A 23,825-nucleotide genomic window follows, 5' to 3' on the forward strand; every position below is an offset into this window, starting at 1 on the left:
CAGTGGTACAGACCCCTTCTCTTCCATTCTCTTCTACACCCTGTATTGTTTGTAGTTCTCTCTTAGCCTAGAACTTTCTCTGTCATAGTAATAACACTTTAGGCATCTAGCTCTGCTTACAAAGCAAAAGCCCTGGAAAAATCAAAGCTTTCCATGACCCATTCCCAAGAAGGAGCACACGCTTGATGATTGAATATGCATAGCAGAATTTATTGTCTATTGCCTTTCTGTACACTACCAGGGTTTTGGTGCAGCTGTTGTGGCCAGGATGCTCTAGTTTAAGAAATCATATAAAATCATAAAATGTTAAAATTTCCCTTTTTTGTGAATTGAAATTTCCTAAATTAACTTTCATTCCCTAAGAATTCACCTAAAACAGACTTTCTGAATGCAAAAAACTATTGAGAGTCACCTAATTTGTTGGTATGCCATCATATATGTGTAGGAGTGTGTGTGTATACATATGTATGTGTGTGTACACATACACATACATATGTGGCATGTAATATTTTAAAGGCTTTAAGGGAACTTGAATATACCTGAGCGTTGAATATGATAATGTATACTTAAGGTTCATTATCCTCTAATGTTTTGTCTTGATTAGGCCTGTTTCTGAGGCCCTTCTTAATGTTTGTTGTTTTTCTTTTACTTTATGGTTCTTGGATGAAAAACAATGTTGATAAAGTCCATACTAATTTGGCTTAAATTTATTTTTTCGCTTATTATGATGCCTGAATACATTTTCATTTTCTTTGTTTAGAGCATGTGTTTCCCTTTGGTTTTATTTTTATAGTGTTTTTATATTTGAAAGAACTTATCTTGCCTGCCTCTAATAATATTTTTCTCTAATTGCCTCAACGGTTTAGAATTTGAGTGATCATCAAAGTGAAACAAACTACTCAGTTTTGGTTTGCTAATCAGCTTTTCCACCATAACATAAGATTTTAATGTTTAGGTATTGATTTGCCTTTCTGCTGATCTCTTCAAGTAAGCATTAATAAATTTAAACACAAAGGCAAAATAGACCTAAATGACAGCTAAACTGCAACGCAGTTGTCCTGCAAACACTATATGAGTGAGAGAAATAAATGCTTTAGATTGATGGTATAAGGAAACTAAAAAATGATATAAAAAGTTATGTGAGGCTTAAACACCAATTTTTTTTTTCTGCATTCAAAGAGACCCCTGGGGTATAATTATTTTCCAGGTTGCTTTTATGAAATAATTTTTTCCCTTTCCCAGAATGTTTAATACTATTTATAGGTAATATATAGCATATCTTTATTTTTCATGTTAATATCTCATTAATATGGTAGAATTTTTAAATAAAAAGTATTGCAGTGATTAAAATAGTCACTTTAATTTGTAAAAAATGTTTTTGGAGCTAACTTTCTAATCTATTCTTTAAACCATGGATGGGAATCCACTTTTGGAATTACTGATTTTTAAAAACAATTTTAGAAAATTTTTGTATGTGTATACATAATACATTTTAGTGTATAATTAAGCAGTGTTCTTAAGAAAAGGATATTTATATTCATAAATAAGAACTTAAACATGTACTTTTTTTTCTGTCTATAAATTTTACTTTAAAGCCTTTGCTGCAGTGAGAGTTGCTTACGTTATTAGCTTTTCTGTTTTCTTGATGTCTTTCAGGTATAGATATGTTATGCTTTTTCAACTGTGTATTAATTTTATTTTAGTTTCACCATTTTTTTTCTCTCTTTACTTTTTATCTGGTCTTTAGATTCTAATCTCAGCCTTCTTCTGAGTTTAACCTCTGGAGTTCCATATTTAGCACATTTTTTTTCAAGATTTGAATTTATTAGCAAAGTCTTTATTCTTTAACCTTTATGTTTTCTAAGCTCTGGCTAATGGTATGTTTTTGCAAAATTTCCCTTTCAAGGTCATATGCAAACACAGAGCTCTCCTTTTGCTCGGGGAAATATTTTTGGTGAGCCTCCAACTGAACTTCAGATTAAACAGCAGGAATTATACAAGAATTTTCTTCGTTTTCAGGTGAAATGCTTACTTGATCACAGTTTCAAAGTTTCATAAGAGTTTTTTTAAAAAAATTAATTATTTTTGGCTGTGTTGGGTCTTTGTTGTGGTGCGCGGGCTTCTCATTGCGGTGGCTTCTCTTGTTGCGGAGCACGGGCTCTAGGCACGCGGGCTTCAGTAGTTGTGGCATGCAGGCTCAGTAATTGTGGCTCGCAGGCTCTAGAGCACAGGCTCAGTAGTTGTGGCACAAGGGCTTAGTTGCTCCGTGGCATGTGGGATCTTCCCAGACCAGGGCTTGAACCCTTGTCCCCTGCGTTGGCAGGTGGATTCTTAACCACTGTGCCACCAGGGAAGTCCCCATAAGAGTTTTAATAAACTAAACTTGCAAAGATTTAATCCACAAGATAATAAATTCTAAAATGCCACACAGTTACTAAAATATCTAATTTATATAAGATATAAATTACATTATATTATATTATTATACTGTTCTACTTATGTCTGAAAAAGGAATAGGGAGACATGTTAGGTATACCAGTTGACTTAAATTTTATTAAATCATTAAGTGTTAAAGAATGCTGAAATTTCTAAAACTGAAACACTTAAAATGTTGACCTGTTAGGCATAGAATGAATCTTTCTAGATGCTCACATGTGTTAGTAGAAAATAATTAGTTTTTTGCAAATGATTTGATATTCTTGACTCAGTTGTATAGTTTGTAAATAAATAAATATTAAATGTAATCACATTTTGCAATTATTTGCCTCATTTATGTATATAAGCAAATAGGATTTAAAGTACTAGAAATTGCCCAAAGGAAGATACTTGAGCATCAGGTGTTTATTAAGCAAACAGATTTATTGAACTCTCATACTGTGGCCACCCTTGGGATGGAGCCTGAGGTGAATGAGAGGCCTGTTCATAGCGGGCTCACAATATTTTCTCTCCTTACCTCCCTCCCCTCCATACCCACACTTACATCCCAGTGTCAGATTAATCCTGTGGCCAGGTTAATCTTCCTTTGATATGACTTCTCATGTTTTTATTCTTTATTCAAAACCTGGCAATAGCATTTCTTTTCTACAGAAAATGTCCATATTCTTTATTCTGACACTTCTGGGGCCTCCAGTCTAATCCCAACCTCTTAAACAGATTCTTCTTACAGAGATTCTATTCAAACATGCCATCTTTCTGATCCTAATTATTGTGAACTTTTAAGGCAGTGACATAATGGATGTAGTCTTAAGGATAATTGATCAGACATTACTGTTGAGGATGTATTTTTGGAGAATTTAAAAGACTGGAAGCAGGGGTGTTTTACTAGAGTGGTGACAGTGGAAATGGATGGAAAGACCTTTCAAAGGATCGACAGAATGAATAGAGATATTGACTGTAAGAGAGTAGCATCAGAGATCCCAAGGATACTGGCCACTTGAGTCAGGTAGCAGCAGATTGAGGGTCAAAGAATCACGTTTTGAACTTGAAGGACCCTCTGGTATATTGCCCATAATGATAGCAAGTCAAAATTATGTAGTTCCTATTATACTTACTGAGTGTTAGCCTGCTGTAGGGTAGAATTCAGGGAAAAATAAGTCTTGCCACTTCGTAGCCTATTATTATTTATAAGATAGTTTTACATATAGTATCTTATTAAACCTCAGTACTCTCTGAGGAAGTTATTACTCTTTATTTTATGACCAACTAAAATACAGGATGAGGCTCACCTTTGGTGGCAGAGCTTGCAAGTTGTGAGGCGGTGCTTGAACCCAAGTCTCCTGACTTTAAGTATCATATCTAGAGGTACTACAGTTATGTTTCTAGCTCTAGGAAGTCTTTCGTCTGGGAAAAAACTACTAGTAGTGGGGGAAACTTTGTATAAGTTTCAGAATAAGTTCAACCTTCACTTCTCCCACTGTATAAAATGGTGGTTTATGTATTTTTCTTTTAGCAGCCTCTTAAAAATGCCATTTTTGCCCCCAAACAAAATCTAATCCAGAACTCTATGAAAATGTAAAATAGCTAAATGGTATTTATTTTTAATATCAACAATATAGTGTCAGACAAAAAGAATCCCCAAACTTAAGTGTTAAAAGAAATGTTATAAAATGTTTAAATCTGTGCACAAAATGGCAAAGGAAGCCTCAGCTCCATGTCTGCATAAATAAGTTATACCGTTAGTTTAAGTTAGTGCAGCAGAAGTCTTCATGTGGTTAAAATTTGGTAAATAACACATGTGAGTGTTTAGATGTCAGTTTTAATTGCAGCTTTAAAAATAATTAACAAGTTTAATAAAATATTTGCAGGACCCTTGAAGCACTTTTGTGTTATATGGTTTGAAAACCACTGACCTGGATGATAGCTTTTCTCTTTCCATTGAACTTCTGTGTGGCATTTTTGTTGGAATGATATTTCTGTGGATTCATTAGGTGTGAGATCCATTTATGATTGTGACCCCATTAATGGAGAAGTGACTTTGTCATTGTGATTTTTTTTTCATGGAGGAGGAAAAAGGGGGAACTGAGTATTAAATGTGAGGTTTTGTTGTATGGATCATAAATGATGTTTTCTCTAGGGCTATTGTAATTGAAGAAGTGATTACATACACACCACTTAGTATTAAATATTAGGATTGTACATATTTAATAGTGTTGTGAGAAAGAAATGTTGGAAAAAGCCCTAGCATGTAAAATCATGGCACATATAAGAAGACTACAGTTCTTATAGCTCAAAAGTTTGTCAGCACTAAATATAGCAACCTTGAAGCTAGAGGAAACGCAGACAAGAACTATAAAAATAATACGAATAGTCATAATCAATCCATACTTAAGAGGGATGAAAATCTATTGATATCCTTAAACCAGCATCATGAATACCCAGTACCTGTGCTGTCATTCTTCTCTATCTCATTCATGGAGGATGTAGACTATCTGTTAAGGTCCTCTTCCTTTCAGATCTTAGACTCTGTCTTAGAATATTCCCCCAGAATACTCAGCACTGCAGGCCCCAGGTGGCATTCAAACAAAACTTAGTTATGAATTCTTGTGGCTAAAATCCTCATTTACCTTGCCAGTAGATAGGAAAGGAGAAAGGCCATTCTAGGGAAGGGATTCCTACTTAATGAGTGATTGCTAAAATATTTCACTGTTGTTTTAGGATACTAATCACGCCAAGGAACTTTGAGACGTAATAGTAGCAGTCATTATAGAATAATATAATCATGAATTATTTACTAAGTACTTCTACATAGGAGGAACTTTTATGTTTTTTTACATACATTATTTCATTTCAATTCTTTGAGTACTGCCTTGAGGTATAGACATTAATAACTCTTTTTACCAGATGACAAAACTGAACAAGAAAGTTTCTTAAGGTCGCACAGTCTGATGGAGCTGGAATTTTACTCAGAGCTCTTAACATTACATCATGTGGCCTCCCTAATAAAACATAGGAAACTGAAAAATTTAGGAACTTATTTTTACTTACAAAAAGAGGGCAAAACGTTGATAATAGGGTAAATTAAGTGGTATTCTAACTTTTCAGTAGTTTCACAAAGTAATAACTAGGTTTAATTCTTTAGATTGAGGAAAAGAAACAAAGAGAAGAAGCAGAGCGAGAGAGATTGAGAATTGCCGAAGAAAAAGAAGAAAAACGGCTTGCAGAACAGAGAGCACGAATTCAGCAAGAGTATGAAGAGGAACAGGAAAAGAAAAGGGAGAAAGAGGAAGAGGTGCATTCTTACCTACTGTATTTTTCTACTTAGTCTGAAAGTGAACTCCTTATTTTGACTTGAAAAGATATTTATTACTTACAAAGGAGAACGGATCCATATCCATTTGTTAGATGCTATTTTTATAAAAATGAAAGACTAAATTAAGAGATAAATGATGACTTTTTTTACAGACGAAAAACAGCTTAGGCCGACTAGGATGTTATAATAGATGCCTAATATTTTATTGTTAAGCAGACAGCTTTTTTATTTAAAGAACACTATATCATCTATACCTTCAATTTTATCTCTTTATTTCAAACAAATATGAATGAACTATAGAACGTGTGTATGGAGTGTATATTTTTCTCTTTATTTTAAAGCAAAGGCTGAAAAATGAAGAGCTTATTCGGTTAGCTGAAGAAAGACGAAAAGAAGCAGAAAGAAAGAAGAAAGAAGAAGAAGAAAAACATAACCTACAACTTCAGCACTACTATGAAAGAGAAAATATAATTGGTGAAGAAACAAAGGTAAGTTCCAGACAAAAATGTCTATGGAACCCGTAGTGCAACCCACTTTCACTGTGAGAGTGGTAGAGTAGTTAGCAAAAGGAAGAGAGCAGAGAAGGTGCTTTTGTCTCTCCTTTCGTCATAGTACTTTTTCTGGGGGCAGTGCACTGAACTTCCTGTACTAAATGATGTCACTGTGCTGCGTTGTGTTTTCCCTCCTATGAACGGAATAGGCTTACTTTCTGTCGCCATTCTTAGTCTTGTTCCCATAGTCCGTAGACTAGCACCCTCCACACTGTTCATGACAAGACTGAAGGTGTTTGGAAACTTTTGTAGCAATTTGTCAATGTAATTTTATGTCTGTTGAATCTATAAAATAGCTGGCCTTGAATTGTGTAACATCTTTTAAAAGTTTTTATTTATCTAGTACAGTTGACCTTTGAACAATGCAGGGATTAATCTGTGTGTGTGTAATTTATAGTTGGCTCTCCATACCTGCGGTTCCTACACATCTGCACATTCAGCCAGTCACTGACTATAGTACTGTAGTGTTTGATGAAGAAAAATATTCCTGTATAAGTGGACCTGTGCAGTTCAAACCCATGTTGTTCAAGAGTCAACTGTAATTCAGTCTTACTCTGTTTTACACATCTGTCCACAATGGATTGGAAATTAAAAAAGAAACTTGTGGCTCACCACAGACTGGTTTGAAGTCCATGTCTCTGAGATGGGGGTTGATGTTCACACTTAGGCACATGGGTCAAAGTTATTAGACAGGAGTTTTCTCTCTAGAAAGCCAGTAGGCCCTTATGAAAATCCAGTTCACATCCTTGCTCATATTTCAAAGCTATATTTAAAATTTTGTTTGTATAGTATCACTAGGGACTTATTAAAAATGTGTCTTCCTGGTCTCATCTACAACGTATCTAATTTACTAAGTGTGATTTAGTAACCCTTAGGGGTTTGGATGCAGTTGGCCTGTGAACCACACCTTGAAAAACCCTATGTCTTGTACGTTTAGCCCAATTTAATTTTTAAAAAATTGTTTTCAGAAATTTAGATTTATACAGACATGATTTCTTGTAAGTAGAATTGACAAAACGATTACTTTTAACCAGTGTGTTCCTTGGGTGTATTTATGATGTGATTTGCTACATTGTTCAATGTGTAACCTACTATAGGTAACGTGAGCCATTTCTGGTGCAAATACACTCTTTGGATTTCTCATCCCAGGGTTTTATGATGATAGAAATAAGTATTCACAATTTGAATTTGCTGAAATGTTGTTTAAAAGGGAATTTATAGGGGCTTCCCTCGTGGCGCAGTGGTTAAGAATCTGCCTGCCAATGCAGGGGACATGGGTTTAATCCCTGGTCCAGGAAGATCCCACATGCCACGGAGCAACTAAGCCCGTGTGCCACAGCTACTGAGCCTGTGCTCTAGAGCCTGTGAGCCACAACTACTGAGCCCACGTGCCACAGCTACTGAAGCCTGTGCACCTAGAGCCTGTGCTCCGCAGCAAGAGAAGCCACCGCAATGAGAAGGCTGTGCACCGCAACTAAGAGTAGCCCCCGCTCGCAGCAACTAGAGAAGGCACACGCGCAGCAACGAAGACCCAACACAGCCATAAATAAATAAATAAAAAGGGAATTTATGAGTCAGATCTATATTTTTTGTTTTATTTTCAGTGTTGCAGGAACATTAGGCAGTATCCTTCATTTTTAGGATATATATAGTTGCTCATCCTTTTAAAGTATCATTGAAATGTCATATCATTCATATTTCTAATTGATAAAGTTTGTTTTTTAGAGCATCGTTGGGTTTATAGCAAAATTGAGCAGAAAGCAGAGAATATTTTATTGTAAAATTGATTATTTGAGAATGAAGGTTGTTAGTTTCTCACAGTTGTGTTTCTGCCATTTTCTTATTATGTCTAAGAAAAAAGCTATTTCTTAGGAATATGTAATTTTATGACTGTCATAGTTTAATTGTGAAGTAACATAAAGTTTTAGACCAACTTTGTTCCATTTAATGCATTCTGCCCTCAATTCTGAAATTATCATTGCTAGCTGTCATTTTTTAATTTATGTAGGCCTGATATATATTTTTGTCTACTCTTAGTTTTTACTTTTGTGTCTGCATTTTAAATTTTTTAGTCTGTATATTTATTTAGTTTGTTAAAATTTGTTTTTTTAATCCTAATCTGAGAGTTATACTATCATAATCAATATATTTGATCATATTAATTGAATTTCTGACTTTTTTGTTTTTGCTTCCTTGACAGTTACTTGTTTTTTTTTTGTTTTTTTAAAATTATGTGGACTATGCTTTCTTTGCTTCATTCTCTGCAGTCCTTTAGAAGGTTTAACTTGTCTTTATAATTCTGCCTGTGGTCACCTAGAGTTTTTATTTTTAAACTTTGTCATATATTTCTAATTTTATCGAAGTCACTAGTGAAAGTAATATTTGATTTTGTACTGTGCAAAATGAACAATTTAACATCCACATTTATAAACATACATTTATATTTTTATCCAGATAATTCTTATTGTATTTTGTTGGGAGTTTTTATGTTTTCAGCATTTTGATTTTAATACGAAGTTGGGAACTATTAGCTTTATTACACTGTAACCTGAAACCCTGTTTTATTTCCTTACGGAGACATAGAAACTCTATCACAATCCTTGATGCTCTTGGTGACAAGGGATCTAGATTTTAGAGATGTGTGTATGTATATATACACACACATACATGTTGGGGTGTGTGTATATATACCCACACACACATAGACATACGTTGGTGTGTGTGTGTGTATGTATATATATATATATTTTTTCTCCCCCTCAGCACTTGAGACAGCCCTCTCCTGTAGTTCCTGCTCTTCAGAACAAGATTGCAAGCAAACTCCAAAGACCTCCTTCAGTTGACAGCATTATAACTTCCTTTATTCAGGTATATACTCTTTTCTTTTGATTTATTCATCTTCGCTAAGTTACTTTGGATTGCGGGTATTGAATGAGATTTTCTTATTCATCTTACTTAGCTAGATTACATTTTTCACATCTGAAATATAGATGATGTTTACATTGATTTGTCTGTTGCTTCAGTTATAAATGATAATAATTGGTGCCCCAAAGTTTAAATTCTTTTGACAGATCATAATTTAGCAAGTGGTACTTGTCCAGGCCCCTCAGGAAGGCCTTTTCTCTGGTAATATGTCTTCTAGCTAGCTGTAGCTATGCTAATAAAGTCCCTTATACTGTAGACTGAGCTACAATCAGAAAAGCGCCAGGAAAATGTTCCAGAAGGGTTGATCCTTGAGTTGACTCTTGAGGAATGAGTAGGAATTTGCTATAAAGAGGAGGAGGAAGAGGGACTTGCAGCATATGCAGAATCATGGAGGGCACTGTAAGCCAAGCGGCATGCGTGGAGAATACATGGTTTGTTCCGGCCTGCTGACACCTCACCAAATGGCAGAGGAGGTGAAGGCTAGAATGTATGCAGGGTGTTGTAGGGAGTGCTAAGGGGTTTGACTTTATTCCATAGGCCAGTGGATATTAAACAGGCTTTTTACCAGAATAGACAAACATATTAGAATGTTTTCCTCAAGCCCACCCTCTGAGATCTGATTTGGTAGGTCTGTGGTAATGTATGGGAATTCATGGTAATATTTTAAATAGGAGAATGACATGGCCATGTTTGCCTTGCGTAATGTTCTCTCAGGCAGTGGTGGCGTAGAGATATAGTATGGAGGCTGGGCAAGACTGTAAATATGGAGAAAAGTTAAGATGCTTTTGCAGAAGTCCAGATGTGACTTTGAGGACCTAAACGAAGGCAGTGACATTAAGAACTAAGAAGAGGTGACAACTTCAAGATATATTTATGAGATACAGATAGCGCTGTTTATTGACTGTGTGTGACGGGTAGAAGTCAGTGACAACTGTCAGGTTTCTGGTGAGGGTTCTATAGAGTAAGCAGCTGAAAATACAGGTTGTGGCCAAGGAAGGCGCTCTGCACTGGATTTATAGTTTTGGAAACTACTAACATTATTGCTTGTCTAATTAGTATGATTGTCTAGGATGTGTTCAGGGGAAGTAAAGAGGGCTGAGGATGGAACAGTAGGGAATTACCAACGTATAAGAAGCAGAGCAAGGAAATTGGGAGAGTGGCAATGATATCAGTTGCTACTGGCCAAGTAAAATAAGGGCTTAAAATGCCCATCAAATGCATCACTGAGGGATCACTTGGTAGGAGACGCAAAGGCTGTGTAGTGAGGAGTGAATGGGAATAAGGAAGCAAACACCGTATGCACTGCACATACTGTTTTTTAAAGAACGGCTATGAAGGAAGAGAATGGACAATAGATAGTGATGAAGGGTGAGGTAAGTTTTTTAAAAAATGGAGAGATTTTTAAGCACAGGCTGTTAGGAAGGTGGTTGGAGAGAGGAAGAGGGTGGACAAAAAACAGTAATTGATGGAGGAGCTGAGAGTGACTTATCAGATACAGAGTACAGGTGAAGGGATTATCTTTGGATGGGGCAAGGCCTCTCCCATTGCAGTGGGAAGAAAAAATAAATGTAAGTAAGCTTATAGATAGAGTGGTGGGGAGTTTGGTTTCTCTTACATATAGTTACTTCAAAATAATTCCTCTTTTAAAGCTTCTGAGTAGGGAAGACATACTGAGTGTATCTTTGTTGTGATTGTTAAACAGGAAAGTTCCATGTCCAGGGCACAGTCTCCTCCGGTACCTGCCAGGAAAAATCAGCTTCGTGCAGAAGGTAGAGTGGACTATTAAACTTGTAATCTAGACTATTTCTGTTTTTAACTTTTTGTTTTGAAAAACAGACTCACAAAATATGAAACAGTATAGAGAGGTGCTGTGCACCCTCCCCCCAGCTTCCCTCAGTCGTGCAATATCACAACCAGGAAATTGGCATTGGCATACTCCACAGACCTTCATCAGGTTTCACAGTTTTCACATGCACTAATTTACGTGTGTTTGTGTGTGTGTGTGTGTAGTTCTATGCATTTTTATCATGTATAAGTTGTGTAGCCACCACACAATCACGATACAGAACTGTCCATCACCACGTAGGAACTCCATTGTGCTGCCCCTTTATAGTTAAACTCCCCTGTCCCACCTGCCAAGAATGTTTCTTACCATTTGAAATTCTTGTATTATCAGAAATGTGTTTGTGGGTCTTAATGATGTTCATAAATATGATCTATAAAGCATTAAAAATAACTTTCATAAAGATGTCACTCTGAGCATTTTAGCTTTATGATAAGTCAGGTTATGTTTAATATTTAACCTTTTATTCGTATACATGTCTTATTTTTCACTTATCAATGTGAATTTGCAGAGGAGAAAAAAAATGTAATTATGGAATTATCAGAAATGAGAAAGCAGCTTCGTAGTGAAGAGCGGCGTCTGCAAGGGCGGTTGCTGCACATGGACAGTGAAGATGAAATTCATATAAGGCAAGTTCAGAATTGCATTTTTTTTTTTTTTTTTTTTGTGGTTAGCGGGCCTCTCACTGTCGTGGCCTCTCCCGCTGCGGAGCACAGGCTCCGGACGCGCAGGGTCAGTGGCCATGGCTCATGGGCCCAGCCGCTCCACGGCATGTGGGATCCTCCTGGACCGGGGCACGAACCTGTGTCCCCTGCATCGGCAGGCGGACTCTCAGCCACTGCGCCATCAGGGAAGCCCTAGAATTGCATTTTTTGTTTGTTCTTGTGTTCTTTTCTGTCAGGATAAGGAATCGGAACATATCCAATAATTCTACAGTTTTGGAACAGGATTAATTATCTTTATCATAAAGCCACATCTGTTAGAATTTTGCATGCTTGAAAAAAGTTTTTAACGGATTATTGGTGAAATTGTAATGACTGAAATAGCCTTTCCCTCCCCCCAAAAGAAATCTAGCTAAATAATTACATTCTAGTGGAGGGACTCAGTATAACTAATTCAAAATAGTGTATGATTTTTTTAGTGTGTTTGCAGTATGTGGTAGGTTTTCTTTCTTTTCTTTTTTGGCAGAACGGCTCTTTCTTTAATTAGCTAATGTGCTATTTAATTCACATTCTTCAATTTTATGTAGATAACATTGCCTTCATAAAACATTTCTTCGCAATTGTAAAATCTATTCACTGTGAAAATATGGGATATTTAATGAATATTGATTTAACCTAATATAAAATATTTAAGCAGAGAATTTTAATTGTCCTTCCGTACTGCCAGTAGTATATTTATGGCGTTGGTGATGACAGTGGTGGTGTTGATAGGAGGAAGAAAGAAAAAAAAGAAGAAAGAAGTAGCACTTTCTTGAAGGCAAACCAAAAGAGTTATCCCTAACCATGGCATCTTTAATAGGATTAGTGAAAAATCAGTATTGGGAACAGGCCATTCTTCAAGCTCTATCTTTGAGATAGTTTGCCTCACTACAGAGAAATCACTGAGTGAAAGATAATTGACTAAATTGGGACTCATGTACAGAAGGCACACGGATGCAGAAGTTCCTTTGTAAGCTAATCTAAGTGATAAGAAAGCCCAAGATAGGAAAGAGATGGTTGAAACAAGACTAGAAGAAGACATAGACTAGACAATTATAAAAACAATCTCCTTACTGTCCCTTTCTCAGTCTTCGAAAAAGTCAGGCATAGAAACTTGGTCCTTGAGAGGAAAATGATAATAGGAATGGAAAACTTCAGAGATGGAATAACCATTCCATCAGCAGTGTATTGTTTTCTGAAATACTTATTTTCCAGCAAAATAATTTAATAGACTACCAAACATTTCTGATCATTTTTGCCAAAAGGACTCATAAATTTTCTAAAGCAATATTCTTCAAACTGCAGGTTGCAGTCTTTTAGTAGGTTGTAAAATCAATGCAGTGGGTAACTACCACATTTTCTTTAAAGAGTGTTTATCTAAAAAAACTCATTTATTTTGGCATAATTTTAGTTTATAGAAAAGTTGCAGACATAGTATAGAGTTTCCATACACCCCTCACCTAGTGCTCGCTGTCGTTAACATCTTACATTCCCAGAATATGTCTGTCACAACTAAGAAGCTGACGTTGGAACATTACTACAAACTAAATTCCAGACTTCATGGATTTCTCCAGTTTTTCCATCAGTGTCCTTTTTCTGTTCCAGGATTTAGTCAGTACAGGGTACCACACTGCATTTAGTTGTCGAATTTCCTAGTCTCCTCTATTCCGGGACAGTTTTTCAGTCTTTCTTGTTTTTCATGATTGTGACAATCTAGAGGGGTATTGGCCAACTATCCTATAGAATGTCCCCCAGTCTACATTTGTCTGATGTTTTCTCATGATGAGGCTGGGGTTAAGGGGTTTTGGAAAGAATAGCACAGGGTAGCCTTCTCATCACATTGTATCGGCAGGTATGTGACATCCATATGATAGCGCTGGAATCACTAAGTTTACCACACTGGCAAGAATTGAGAGGTGGTGGGAATAAGCTCCATCTCCTGGAGAGGGGTTATCTACATATATTATTTAGAATTCTTCTGTAAGAAAGATTTGTCCCTTCTCCTCTTTTTATTTATTCAGCCATTTATTTATATCACTGTTGTTTCATGTATATTTATTTTGTACTTTGGCTTATAATGTTATTTATAACATTATAACATTATAGTATTATGTTATTTATGTTGTTGCTCAAGTTGTTGCAACTTAGGCCATTGGGAGCTCTTTTTTTTTTTTTTTTCGGTTTTAATACTTTTTTATTGAAGTATAGTTGATTTACACTATTGTGTTAATTTCTGCTGTACAGCAAAGTGATTCTGTTATATATACCATTGGGAGCTCTTTCATGTTGGCTCCTGTATGTCTTTGATATGTCCCATCCTTTTGTTTCTTGAGCACTTTTTTACTTTCTGTTACTGCAAGATGCTCCAGGCTCATCTTGTATATTCCCTGTCCCCTGCCCTGGAATCAGCCATTTCTCCAAGGAGACCTGGTTCCTCTTGGAGAATCGTATTTAGAAACCAAGCTCTCGGTGGGCAGAGCTAGATAGTATATATATATATAGTAAGTCATAAACATTATCTGTAATTGTTCCTGTGTCTATCAATTTGTGTACACGTTAAATTCATACTGATATTTCTGACTGTAATCCAGGATGTGGTAGGATTTTAATGTAGCATGTTAACCTGCCGAATTATGCTTTGCTTAGATTTTTGTTGGCATTCTCTAGGCATGTTCTGGCTAAGTAAACAAGGTGAGGAAATTTCAAGATACAGACTGGCTAGGTAATGGAATGTTAACCCAAGGTGGTAATTTTCAACAAAGAATTCTTCCATAGTAGGTCAACTACTTCTTAGTAATGGAGAGGTCAGTATAGTTTTTCTGTATTTACTTTCGTTATAAATGCCTTAACTTTTGCAGCTTTCCATATTCCAGACATGCATATTCCATTAAATCTAATGGATCGTTGACTTTTTATTTTCTTTATTTTCATTCATAAACTGAAGACTGTGCTCTCTTTTGGCAAACCAGTGTAAGAAAGAGAAGCTGGGCAGCTTTTCAGTTTTCTCACTTGCAAATCTTACACAATAATTTCCACCCCATGAGATTCTAGTGAAGAATAAGTAAATGTATGTATTTGAAAGCACTTTGTAAATTCTGTGTGCTAACTTGAGTTAGATAATATATGTTAGAATTACCATCATTTAGCAAGAATTGGTTAAATACATTTAACTTCGGGGTAGTGTTCGATATGTCTTGTGATCAGCGACATCTCAGTGTTGGCTCCTTATTCCAGTTTTACAAATAGTTTCACAAAAAGAATCTCTTATTCATTAATTAATTCACCATATTACTGAATTCCTAATAGTGCTAGGCACCCCCAGCTCACATGCAAAGAAGAGCTAATAACCTAATTCCTAACTGAACAGCCTACTTAACTATTAGCATTAATGGTATAGAGGAGTCCAATTTAATGGCCTCCAAAAGCCTTTTTAGTATTTGTTTTGCATTTTAATGAATCTCTGTTGCAGTTCCTATCCCCCTAGGTGGTTCACTATTAGAGGTCTATGTCAGCCTTGACAAGGTGATTTTGGGGCTTTGGTGAAACCTTCCCCATAAAAGGAAACCCCAGGAGAGTAGGGGGCATTGCCTGTGGGGATCCCAGCTCTTCCCATCTAGGTGCTTAGGGAAGATTTAGTGAATAAAGACATGAAGGCAGGAGTCTGGCAAACTTCTAGCTTAGAGCTACATTTTAAAAAATAGAGGGGACCCACCTAGGGCTGAGGGAAACAGCAGCAAATACTTTATTTTCAGGGCTGGAGATACCATCCCCCATCCCTGTTTTCTATTATCATCACTCCCTCAAAGTCCTAGCAGAAAACTCCCTTACTAAGCTACCTGCCTATTTTGCTAACTTCCTAGGTTAACAAAGGAAGAAATATTCTTCCAGAAGTAGAGTAGTAATTAACTAATTAGGTATCAAGTTCCCGGAAAGCCCACTGTAAAATTAGTTGGGGGACTGTGGATAATACCTCTTATTTTGGGCAGCATATTTATGCTGTATTTCTCTGTATAATTTCTGTTTTAGGCTGAGGGGAAGGTAACATTTATTGAGACCTAGTACATGTCAAGTACTATGCAGGGTACTTTACAATATATAATTTCATTTAATCTCATGCTCACAGCAAGACTAAAAGGGTAGACATTATCTGTATCTTACAGATGGTGCAGTCAAACTTCTAGTAAGTTGCAAAGCTGGTCTTTGAATCTTGGTTTCTTTGACCAAAGACTAATCTTTCGACTACACAAACATTTTAAGGTAAAGCTAACTCATTCTGTTCTTCCAATAAGATACTTTGCTTCTGAGCATTTTGAAAGATTATAATGACCTTATAAATACCCTGGTTTTTTTTTTTTTAAATTAATTATTTATTTATTTTTGGCTTGTTGGGTCTTCGTTTCTGTGCGAGGGCTTTCTCTAGTTGTGGCAAGCGGGGGCCACTCTTCATCGCGGTGCACGGGCCTCTCACTGTCGTGGCCTCTCTTGTTGCAGAGCACAAGCTCCAGACACGTAGGCTCAGTAGTTGTGGCTCACGGGCCTAGTTGCTCCGCGGCATGTGGGATCCTCCCAGACCAGGGCCCGAACCCGTGTTCCCTGCATTGGCAGGCAGATTCTCAACCACTGCACCACCAGGGAAGCCCCCTTGTTTTTTAATACGAGGAATTGAAATAACAGCTACTAGAATAAATTTTTGTAATATATTGTGGTGAAAGATGCCAAATTTCTTGTACAGGGAGTTAAATGTCAACTCAGATTTTTTTCCCAGAAGACACTTTTATCATAATTTGTCATTTTCTACAGGAAAAGAGAAAGGAATCCCATGGATGTATTTGACATGGCCAGACATCGGTTACAGGCTCCAGTCAGAAGACAGTCACCTAAGGGCCTAGACACTACTACTTTTCAGAATATTCATGACTTTAATGAGCTGAAAGATAGAGGTGAGTAGAATGCTGCTATTGTAATGATACAGCAAGAGTGTCCTACCCATATTTAAGTATCTTTAAAGACGTTTGTATCCTTTTTCTAAAGTAAAGTTTCATTTATGGTATATATTTTAAGTGATGCTGAATGAAACTTCTGTATACTCTAGTTCTTCAATTTACCAGTCTGGTGGATGGACCTTTAGTTTGGCTATTTTCCTTTGGAGGGCATACAGCTCTTAAAGCCTCAGGAGTGGATTAGATCAGTAAAATAGTGTGAAGAGTGGCACCTGACATTGAGTGGAGGATGGACAGCCAGATGAGCTTAGTAAAGAGGTGGAGAAGGCAGAGTCAGTGACTGGAGGTTAAGCAGGAGAATGTGGTGTCTTGAAAGCTGAGGGAAGAGAGTGTATCGGGGAGGAGGGACTATGTAGAATGAATATTGGAAGGTGTCAGTTGGATCAGAGGTCATTGGTGACCTCAACTAGATCTTTTTTGGTGGAATTATGGGATCAGAAGCCAGTTAGCTTTGGAAATGAGGACTGAATAAATAGGAAGCAAAGTGCTAGAGGCAATGAGCAGAAGAACCCTTGGAAGAAGGGTGGCTGGGAAGGGGAGGAACACAGGGTCTGGAGCTGGAGGAGCTTGTTAGGAAGCTGATGTGAAAGCTGTTACAGGAGACAGAGGCTTACAACATAGGGGAGGGAGGGAACGTCGTTGAAGAGATCAGGGTCCCTGAGTAGAAAGGAGGAAATGCAGGACTTTTGAAGGAAGGGAGTAGAGAAGATTTGATGCGGCCACTTAGGAGGAGGAGAGAAAGCTTATTAGGGAAGTAGGATTGCCAAGGTAACAGAGGCTTGGGAGACTGAGAGGAACCAAAATGTGTGTTACCTGTGATTTTTCTTCAGGTGCACTCACAGAGCGGCTGTTGGGATAGAGGAGGCGAGTTGTTGGATGGTGGTTTTATGACCTATACCACATGAATCGGAGTTTACACTTTTCTTCTGCTTCTTATTTTTAAAAGTAATATCTATTTTAGAAAGTTTTGAAAATTTAGGATAGAGGGAAAAATCACTTTACTCAAATCACCTAAATATAAACACAATTAATATTTTGTATATTTACTAGTCTTTCTGAGCTTAATTAAAACAAAAAAAGTAAAATAAAAACTAGATGTAATTGTTATTTAATTTTTTTTTTTTACTTAGATATACATGTGTCATCAATTACATATACCATAGTTATGTTTTTATTCTGTCATTTATTGATTACTTATTATATGCCAGGTATTATATTAAGCCAGTAGGTCTCAGGGGCCTTCTTGAGGTCAAAACTATTTTTTTTTTAAACATCTCTACTGGAGTATAATTGCTTTACAAAACTATTTTTATTATAAACTAAGACATTATTTGTCCTTTTCATTTTTATTCTCTCCTGTGTGTACAGGTTTTCCAGAGCATATATGGCACATGATGACTTCATTGCTCTGAAGCTAATAGAATGTTTTTGTATTAATGTTTTAAAAATTTCTTAGGTTTAATTCTAATATGATGGGGGGCAGTAAATAAAAGCTCTTTGGGGTCCTTAACTTTTAAGAGGGTAAAGAGGTCTTGAGAACAAAAAGGTTTAAACTGTAAAATTGAGCCATTCATTTCCCTGTTACTACATCTAGTCCTCATTGATCATATGACTTAGTTGTTGATGTCTCTTGTTTTTATAGAGAGGAAAATGAGTCTGGAAGTGGGGAAATCAGGCTCCAATCCAAGTTCATGTGTCCAGAGTCTCTTCTGTTAACCTTGCTCTTAATCATTTTCTAATTCTTAGATATTCAGCATGCTTCTCATTTCCCACTATTGTTACCAAATCAGGTCCGGCTGCTTGTCGCTTAAAAAAATCAGTACTCGCAAAAGTTGGTGGAAAGGAAAGTTGTTTTTAATCAGAATGCTGACAATCTGGCGAGATGCTGGACTCAGTGTCCCCCAAAAACCATCCTGAAGATTCTGCTGGGCCATGAAAGTTTTTAAAGGGAAAGAGGGAAGTCATCTCAGTTAATCATTGGGATGGGGGTCAGAGTCATCGCCCCCCCACTGTGTGCAGGCCTGTTGACTACTCATGATCATTCTTTAGTTGCTATTCACACAGTTTGTGAGATTACTGAAGGGGAAGCTAGGGAAGAGACCTGGTCATCTGTTAATTACTTATTCTTCATTTCTACTTCTTTGATCTACAGAAAGAACCAACACATTAGGCAAGGTATTGTGTGATCAAAAGATTTGAAAGGTGTGCTAGGGCTGGAGATGAGGAGAGCATGGGGGTGCCTGGTTTAAGGTTAGTGACAGACAAAGGGGCCTCCTGCAGAGAGCTCTTTCCTGCCAAAAACTGCTTACAAATCCCCACTTGGCAGAACATCATTCCGTTTCTGTGGGATCATGCATGAAGGTCTTTGTAACTTCTTCATGCTGACATACGGTGCTGTATTCTTAGGGTGGAAGTTGTCGGCATGGGTCTGTAGCATCTCTTTGCTGGCAGTTGTAGTTGCCCATTTACATATATGGGCAGAACAAGCGACTGCTCAAGGTGGAGCAGTTTATGTCATGGCTGCAGTCTGATCATGCAGTCCGCTTTTTCCTTCTGGTGGCAGGTACAGTATCTGTAAAACAACTCAGGAGTGTGCATCAGACACTGAGTCTGTGACTCTGTTGTCCTGACCATTAGCCGCTTGAGCCTGCTCCTTTGTGACTCAGGGAGGCCTGGGAGACTTCAGCTTCTCTATAAACAAGAGGCAGGAGACAAGGAGGGGCCTTTGTACTTGGGTTGGGGGCGGGGCATAGGGTTCTGATTAGTTCCACTGTGGATCAAAAGGAATATTGTCAAGACTTTTTAAATGTGTGAACTATATTTTTATTCTCGATTTAAAAATTAAGGTTTAACATTTTAATTCTGATCAGTTGATAATTCTTGAACTTGTGGCATAGGTGAATTCTTAGACTGTCATTTCCTGCAGAAATGACATCCCTCCTAAAGCTCCCGGCAGCCTACATTTATCTTTTCATTTTTTTTGGCATGATATTTACAAATATTAATTGGCCAATAACATTATGGTTTCATTTTTCCAGTGTATTTTAGGGATCGGCTGTGATTCAGTGTCTGGTGGCTGCCTGAGTTACAGCCATCTGAATAATTGCTTGGATGTACCTGCACATAGTGGCAGGCTCTGGGTGGCATCTTGGGGGAGTGGGAAGGTCAGGATGGAGAATGTGGCAGTCAGCTGCTGCTTGCTCTGGGGGCTCCCTTATAATGGTGATAAGTTTGTGAAAAGGCATTTATTTAAAGAATGTTAATTTTGTGTTCATTAGTTTTATGATGATGTCCTTTGACTTTGCTGATTGATGTCTCGTTATTTATACTGTTCCTATTTATAGTGAAGTTTTATAAAATCTCATTTGGAAACAAGATTTAACTTGGTTATATAACTTATTTTTGTACCAGATTCAGAAACACGAGTTGATTTGAAATTTATGTACCCAGATCCTCCAAGAGATTATCATACCTTAGAGATTCAGCAGCAAGCCTTGCTAAGAGAGCAGCAGAAGAGACTGAATAGAATAAAAATGCAGGAAGCTGCTGAAGGTAAGAAATAATCATTGCTGTTTCACAGTTTCAATGGGTTGTTTTTTTGTTGGCTTTCTCAGTCTCTGGTATTGATTTCAATCCGAGGCAGGCTCCCTCCACTGGCAGCTCCACACTCACATGCCCCTTTTGGCCTATAGTCCCTGAGAAGAGTAAGTCCCAGAGAGGGCTGTGATTGGCTTGACTGGGGTATGTTATTTGTGCACGGGAGGGGTCCAGCCACTCATGATAGCCAGGAGGATTGAGTACCTTGACTAGGCCAGGTGGTATGTGCACCAGGGTAAGGAATGCTGGGCAGACACATCGGTGTCCTATGGGACATTTCTCTACTGTGTGTGTCTGTGAGTTTTGATATAGCATAAAATCTGTAAAGCTTCAGACTGGGCTATGAGTATATTTCTTTGTAATTAGCCAATCAACAGATACTTACTGAGTGCCTACTATGAGCCTGGGTAGTGACCTATATCCAGGGTATATGGTGATGAATGAAATATGCCACTGCTCTCAAGGGGCTTATACTCTGTTGGAGAATTCAGATGCTTAAAAAGTGTGAGTGTGATGAATGTTGCAAAGGAGATAGCTAGGGTCCCTTGGGAGTGTGTAACTGGGGGTGGGGTGGGCAGGCACCTAGAGGTGGAGTGGAGCTAGTGGGCTCAGAGAACATCAGTGGGCCCTATTGACCCGGGTGTCCTGCATGACCTTCACACACATCTCACCAGCTTTGCCTGCCTTCAGGCCATTGAGTGCAGCCATGGAAAATGAGTCATAAAAATGCAGCAGTTAGGTAACAAGAATAGAAGGAGATGGTCCTAGCAGTTATTTTCAGGAAAATTCAAAACCCTACCTTATTAGCAGGCTTGTCTGACCTACAGAATCTGAAGAACCTATTTTTGACTACATGAGAGTATCACAGGAGTAAGTGATATACCACTTTAGGCCCTGATCACAGGTCAAGGCTTCAGTAAAGACTGACAGGGAAAGTCTTCCCTCCATCCTGCATAGAATTTTTAACAGTGGTCTCACTGATCACCCTCTGACAGCAGAGTAACCCAAAGTCTGTGATAAATAGTAGGCATATCATCAGGAGAGAAGAGAGAAGCAAGTACAGTCTTCAACCTTTACACCCATTTTGGTGGCATTTTTCCTTAGGAGACCCAACTGATGATCTGATCTGGTGTGATCTTGGCAACTTGCTCTGATTAGCCCAAAAGTAGTCCCCATGTGGAAACAGGTCCATTTTGGGACTGAGGGTATCCATCCCCTACAGCAACTACCCCACAACTTCTACCAAACACTGTGATGACTTAATTCATAAGAATATGGTTTAACTATAAAACAATCAAAAATGTGGGTATAAAATATTTTAACAAGGAATACAGGCTATCATTGGCAGCCTATTTATTCCCACAGGCAGTAGCTAAAAGGATAAAGTGCACTATTGAGAGGAACACATAGGAACCCTGGTCATATCAGAGGGGCCTTTGGGTTACCTGATCCAAAATCTTTGCCCCGGAACCAGGTGCCTGGAGTTGAATTCAGTTTCCTTCAATTCCACGTGAGGGAGTTGTTTAACTCTTCTCAACAATTTTCTACACAGATTGTAGAAATATTAGGGGAGATGGTTATTTTTCTATAGGCATCAGTTTTAAATTCACAATGATTTTACTTTTTATATTTATTACATGTGAATGGGAGAATTTTATCCAACTAGAATGGATTGGACGCTGGGTTATATTTATTAATAAACAAGTAGTATCTTAAAAAATTCTGAAATGTGATCATTGAAAAGTAATCTCTAGTAAAGAGTTAATTACAAAAGCTATTCTATTTTTTTTTTTTTGTGGTACGCGGGCCTCTCACTGTTGTGGCCTCTCCCGTTGCGGAGCACAGGCTGCGGACATGCAGGCTCAGCGGCCATGGCTCACGGGCCCAGCTGCTCCGCGGCATGTGGGATCTTCCCGGACCGGGGCACGAACCTGTGTTCCCTGCATTGGCAGGCGGACTCTCAACCACTGCGCCACCAGGGAAGCCCTACAAGAGCTATTCTAAAATTTATTTTTGTTTTTAAAGTATTTTCTAACCTTTTAATTTGTTCTTGCTCTCCACTGGCTACAGTTGACTTGGATGCTGTCCCAAGCACTAAAGTACAAGACCACAGAATGGTAAGAAAAGTTATAATTTTTCAAGCTAGTTTTTGGGTGATAGAAATTTTTAGGAGTATGGTAAGTGAGTATTCCAATTTTGAATTCTTCAGGAATATTGAGTTAAGAAAGAATTTAAAACTTGTCCCATCAGTGTAGTGGATAGCTAAAGAGATATTAGTGTAATATGTAGAGGAAGCATATTGTAATGAGTAAGAACAAGACTCTAGGGTTAGGCTGTTCAAGTTAGTCTGTTTTTAGCTGTGTGACTTCAGGCAAGGTATTTAATCTTTCTTTGCCTCAGTTTCCTAATCTGTAAAGTGGGATGATAGTGTTTATCTCTGAGGGTGGCTGTAAGATTAAAATCAATTAATGTCTGCAGGCACTTAGGGACAGGCCTAGCATGTAGTAATTTCTATATAAATGTTTATTAACTAAATAAAAAATAGCTCAAAGGCTGTTGTGAGGATTAAATGAGATAATATATTAAAAGCCCTTATAGGGCCTGTCCCATAATGAGTGAGGTCAGGTAGCAGCAGTAGTGGAAGTAAGAGTCTAATCCATGTAGTGGTGAGACCTGTCAAGAAGCTAAGCAAGGTAAGGGCATAACTCTTATCCTGAGGAAGGGACTCTCAAGCAAAGACTGAACAAAAGGAAGGGGATGAGCCAGTTTTCATTCAACAAATATTTGTTAAATACTTACTGTGGACCAGCTAATATTCTAGGTGTTTGTGGGCACAGGAGTGAACAAAAGGAACAAAAATCTTTGTCCTCTGAGGGCTTACTTTCTAGAAAGAAGGAGAGACAATAGACAAATAAAATACTTAGTATGTTGAATCGTGGGGCTCTGGAGAAAATGATAGCTGGGAAGGGGGCACTGGGAGGACTAGAAGGAAGGGTTTACAGTCTGAAGGACAGTGAGCAGGGAAGGCCTCACTGTGAGTGGGTAACATTTGAGAGAGGACGTCAGGGAGGTGTCGTGTGAAATATCGGGGGACACATCTGGAGGAAGAACCTCCCAGGCAGAGGCCCCGGGCAGGAGTGAGCCTCATGTGTACTAGGAGAGCGGGAGTCCCGGGGAGCCTGGACCTCCAGGAGCAGGGGTGGGTGGGAGCAAATGAGGCAGAGAGCGGGTGATGAGCAGCAGAGCCTCAGGGGGCCTTAGGGTGTTGCTTTTATGCTGTGAATGTGATGAGAGGCTTCCAAAGTTTTGAGCAGAGGAGTGACATGATTGGTTTCATGTTTTAACAACTGACTGCCATTCACTGAGAATAGACTGAGGGGGACAGGAGGCTACTGCTATAATCTAATTAAGAGATAAGGTGCTTTGGCCTGGAGTGGGAGCAGTGGAAGTCATAAGTGG

At 38.0% G+C, this 23,825-nt stretch overlaps 1 protein-coding gene across 1 annotated transcript in view; it reads left to right on the plus strand.

The window, feature by feature from the left end:
* Positions 1 to 23,825, plus strand: part of CSPP1 (centrosome and spindle pole associated protein 1) — a 108,525-nt gene that overhangs the window by 71,255 nt on the left and 13,445 nt on the right. The window contains exons 18-26 of the mRNA XM_060128454.1: positions 1,907 to 2,019; positions 5,579 to 5,728; positions 6,091 to 6,237; positions 9,064 to 9,168; positions 10,928 to 10,994; positions 11,580 to 11,697; positions 16,570 to 16,709; positions 20,181 to 20,321; positions 22,437 to 22,483. Coding sequence (XP_059984437.1) covers positions 1,907 to 2,019; positions 5,579 to 5,728; positions 6,091 to 6,237; positions 9,064 to 9,168; positions 10,928 to 10,994; positions 11,580 to 11,697; positions 16,570 to 16,709; positions 20,181 to 20,321; positions 22,437 to 22,483 — 1,028 coding nt within the window. The remainder of the gene's footprint in view (positions 1 to 1,906; positions 2,020 to 5,578; positions 5,729 to 6,090; positions 6,238 to 9,063; positions 9,169 to 10,927; positions 10,995 to 11,579; positions 11,698 to 16,569; positions 16,710 to 20,180; positions 20,322 to 22,436; positions 22,484 to 23,825) is intronic.

This window comes from Lagenorhynchus albirostris, chromosome 17 (assembly GCF_949774975.1).
Source record: "Lagenorhynchus albirostris chromosome 17, mLagAlb1.1, whole genome shotgun sequence".
NCBI classification, from domain to species: Eukaryota; Metazoa; Chordata; class Mammalia; order Artiodactyla; family Delphinidae; genus Lagenorhynchus; species Lagenorhynchus albirostris.